Genomic DNA, 4,657 nt, shown 5'->3' with positions numbered 1-4,657 from the left:
CTCTCTCTCTCTCTCTCTCTCTCTCTCTCTCTCTCTCTCTCTCTCTCTCTCTCTCTCTCCCTCGAAATCTGAATATGTAGAAAATATCACTTTTTTTCAATATCGTTACCCCTTATTGTTATTAAACTGTATAAAAATACTTATGGAACATTATTCATAACGCTACTAATTAAGCCGAAAATAGATGAAAATTCGCTTTCATTCACGTAGCGAGATTTATAAGAAGATATATTTTCTGACGTGAATTTTGGCAGAATTATCCGAGGAATGATGACACGTTGAAAAATATCCGAATGTAAACAACGAGCTCTTGCCAAACGTTCCAGGTCCACCCCCCCCCCTTTCCGATCGTCGACACAATTAGCACCGTTCGCACGACGACGAAACGTTGCAATTCCGTAATTACCGTGGCTTCGCGTGGGTGTCCAGAAACGCAATGGAAATAAATATAAACGCCGCGCCGCGCGGTTGGCTGCACCGCAGCGTCAACTTCGTGAATCGCTACCGGTAGGTCCTCCTTAAACTTGATTTATGCTCAATTACCGTAATCCTCCGTCCTCGCATCCACCTCGTTCCCGCTTGTTATAAGCCAACGCGAAACGTTCGCGAATGTCGCGACGATTTTATTTATATGCGCCGCAAGCCAACCAGCCACGTCTCTACAGCGTCGCGGCGCAACAGGAAGAAGAAAAAAAAATATAAAAAAATGAAAGAGAGAGAGAGAGAGAGAGAGAGAAAAGTGAAGAAGACGCTTCGCATATTCCGTCGTGTACCGATGTAATTCGTTTCGTATTTTATATCTGGCCACAAGCCGGTCCACCTTTCCCTGTATCCCGAACCCTCTGCCAATTCCGTCAATGTGTCGAGTAATGCACGCTCGCTTGATTCATCCCCGTGGAACGACGGCAACCTGGATTATTTCGATCTTCGCTCCCGCTAAAGTTAGCCGAAGAGATTACTGCGGCGCGACATGATTTCGTCCACGGGAGACGGGGAGAGAGGGGGCGGATTGTGATGCGACTACGTCGTTTAAATATCACGGTAAACAGGGCCCGCAGTAATTCGGATGTCGGCGCAGGTGCCACGCGGAAACATCTATCAAGATGGCGAGATTGAGGGTACTGCAAGACTCGGCCCATTCCCCGTTAGGAGAAAGGGCGGAAGGAAGACAAGGTGGGGTGGATCAACTTGAAGAAACGGGGGATTTCTCTCTCTCTCTCTCTCTCTCTCTCTCTCTCTCTCTCTCTCTCTCTCTCTCCGCGGGACAGAAAGGACTAAGCTTTCACAGAAACGGCTCTCCACGTCGTCTTAACCCTTTCCAGCTAATACCGGATCGCAGGGAATTAACGGTCGCGACGACGATCGTGTCCTCGAAAACCTGTCCTCGAAGTAATGCGGTTGGCTGTCTAATAATTTACGAGTTACAAAAATATCGTGAGAAACTTTATCGAAAAGCGATTGCGTCATCGTGAAAAATAGAAATTGGAGAAATCCGTAGAATATATGAAATGCAAGAATGTTACATTATTTTTGCATCTACAGTAATGACTTTTAAACTTGCATGCTTGTGTTCTACGAAATCATTCATAAGCTTCAAAAATAACGTGCTTCGTAAGTTCATTAAAAATATAATATCGACGCAAGAAAATATATATCATTATAACGTAAAAGCTATGTATTTACAGTTTTATTTCTCTCCTTTTAGACAATAAACTTATTTGCAGAGAATTAAAGTACACTTTTGCCGTGTAATAATTTACAAACACCCAAAATATCACAATTAATTGCTTGGACGTTTTTGTCAACAAATAATCAATATTATGCAAAGTAAAATAAGGATTTGAGAAGAAAACTATTCTATTATGGCAAACGCGCGGAACGATATCTATGCTCGGAATAATTAACGTGGATGTCGTTGCGTAAGCAATACATGTAAGGCATTAAGCAATGAAAGTCTGCGCACAATAAAAAGTGTATGCTAAATTTATTATTAAGAAACGTAATTTGCACGCAACAATTTGATTTATCAATTACCACTACGATATAAATCTAAGCTAAATTTCGTAGTAATTTTTTGGTCTTTTTTATTTGTCATTTTTAACTATCTGTATGAATATTTTATGATTTACGCTCCGTATCTTGTTCGTATCCATCACGGTACAATGGATTGCCTGTGTTAATGGTAAACGATTTGCGGACCATAAATATGCGCTCCAATCGTTAATGTAATTGCCAGTGCAATCGTGTCGCAACTTATGGGTCACATCCTGCGACGACAGCGACAACGTCTTCACGAAATGTCTTCGAATGCAAATTGTTCTACCTACCTACTGATTGTGAGTCATCGAAATGTTGGACATCTCCATAACAAGTTACTACCTTCGTAAAAATTAAGATAATTAGAATGCTCAGAGATAACAGCGATTAAGATGTATATACAATATACGTAAGAAAAAGTAAAGATGCAATGTTAATTAAAATATCAATTGTATTAGTCTTTTATAAAATAACTAACATAATTATCTAATTCTTGTAATTTTACAAAATTCTCTATTGAAACACGGTAACGGTTCTGGAAATCTCAACAAATACAAAATTCGTTCGTCGGGATTACACAACTGTCGCAATACAGCACTGCATATATCAATGACGCACGCGTCAGAGGAAATGTAAAGCGAAGTCACGAAACTATACATAGTTACAATTACAATCAGAGCTTCCTTGAGGTTGCGGAAAAACACAAATTACGGAAATCAGTTCGCCTGTTTGCGACTCGCTGACACGCATACGCCTACCCCCGCCGTTTGTACTCGCGTGATTGGCGCGCTGAAATAATCAGCTCGTTGCAACGTCAACGTGCAATCGCTGGAGCCGAGCCCCGGCCGGGGTGCACGCCTCGTTCCGTTTGATGTACGGGCGTAATTTCAGGGTGTCTGGAATTCGCATATGACACGTGCGACGTGCCGTATGATTCGACGCCCGTTCGCCGCTCTCATGCCCGCCGGTCTAGAAAAAGTTTCTCTCGCTTGGCACGCATGCAGCGCGAGCTTTCGATCGTCGTCGCTTAGAAGGACTCGATCATGGTCGACAGATAGAAGATAAATTTGTTTACATTTGCGAACGCGCAAAAAATCGGAATACTCTATAAAATTCCCTTGGGAATGTTTTTTGGTAACGAATGTTGGAAACGAAGCAAGCACATTTCCAATTCTAGAGCAATTGTATTTTCACTCTGTAATATATTTTGAATTTAATGAAAATTTTTTTCAATTAAACATTAATATTAAAGTTGGGAAAGGGATAATTACAAATTAAAAAATTCGCGTATGTTAAACTTTAAAAAAATAAAAATTCCTTCAATTGATTTCTTCATGAAATTTTTCTTCGTGAAAATAATATATGCAATTTTCTGACGCCTGACAATCACAACTATTTTATCCGTGGTAGATATAAAATGTAAGAGATAACGTACTCACCAATTATTAACTTGAAGAATCGTCAACCCCGTGTCCTGTGCCAACTGTTTTTTCTGGTCTTCCGATGGATACGGATGCTGTAAACAGAAAAAGTAAATCTGCTCAATTAGCAATGAAATTGAGTATAAACGATCTCGCATACTCAAGTAACCATTAATACGACGGAAGTAAAAAGCTCAGGTACCAATTAGCGCGAAATTGCCGGCAAAAATTGCAATTATTTCATATTAGTACAGAACAGTTGCGTTGAGCGTAATAATTAGCGGACATAAAATACAAGGGTAAATAAAAGAATTTCCTTTTTCTCGGTCTCACTCTACCCATCACTTTGCTGTTTCGCATCTCGCCGACGAGCGTGTGGCGGGTTTTTAAATAATTTATCGAGCGATTTGTTGCACACTAAGATAAATATATAGGATACACAATGCGCCGCGTGCGTTGACTTTTATCTGCTTGATGACCCACGCATTGCGCTGTATCGTCTAAATGCACCTGCGAAATATTATTTATTGCAACAAAATTAAAAAAAAAAAAAAAAAACAGGCATAGAAAGAGGAACAAGAGGAGGCGGTGAAAGAGACAGCAGTGAAGGCAAAAAGTTCCTTTTATATATCGCGCGTTCCAACGACCGCTTTTTATCGCGCGATTGCATCGACGCAGATGCACTTGTGCTACGCCAAAATGATGGGCCAAGCACGACATATTCTTGCTTGTATTGCCCCTCTTTCTTAAAATAGAAACTGTACGAAAGAACATCGAAAAAATGCAAAGATACTGACGTAGTACAGGAAATATGCAAAACAAAAGACACTTTTAATTTCTGCCGATCTTATATATTATTCTACAAAAAAATCTTTACGTTTTTTTACATATCAATTGAATCAAATTTATAATTTATTTTGTATTTTTGCGCGTCAATTTCCGCGCCTGCCCTTTTTCTCTCATTATTGCATTGTTTTGAACGTTAAGAAGTCTTTATTATTAATTTTTATTTTCTATATTTGTATATTATTGTAAAATAAATTATTGTAGAAAGAGAATAAAACTGCTTTTAGAAAAAAATGTTAAAATATTAAATTAAACCAATAATAAACGCAAAAATAATTGCAGTATCCTATATATATATGTATACATACACACCGCATGTACGCACACACATGCCTATATACATACACACACAC

General features: G+C 39.2%; 1 protein-coding gene across 4 annotated transcripts in view; it reads right to left on the bottom strand.

The window, feature by feature from the left end:
- Positions 1–4,657, bottom strand: part of LOC108750706 (homeobox protein homothorax) — a 386,843-nt gene that overhangs the window by 85,249 nt on the left and 296,937 nt on the right. For all 4 annotated transcript variants that reach the window (XM_018490374.1, XM_018490376.1, XM_018490373.1 and 1 more), the window contains one exon: positions 3,477–3,553. In XM_018490374.1, coding sequence (XP_018345876.1) covers positions 3,477–3,553 — 77 coding nt within the window. The remainder of the gene's footprint in view (positions 1–3,476; positions 3,554–4,657) is intronic.

The sequence above is a fragment of the Trachymyrmex septentrionalis genome, unplaced genomic scaffold (genome assembly GCF_001594115.1).
Source record: "Trachymyrmex septentrionalis isolate Tsep2-gDNA-1 unplaced genomic scaffold, Tsep1.0 scaffold37, whole genome shotgun sequence".
NCBI classification, from domain to species: Eukaryota; Metazoa; Arthropoda; class Insecta; order Hymenoptera; family Formicidae; genus Trachymyrmex; species Trachymyrmex septentrionalis.
This window is presented reverse-complemented; position numbering and strand designations above follow the sequence as displayed.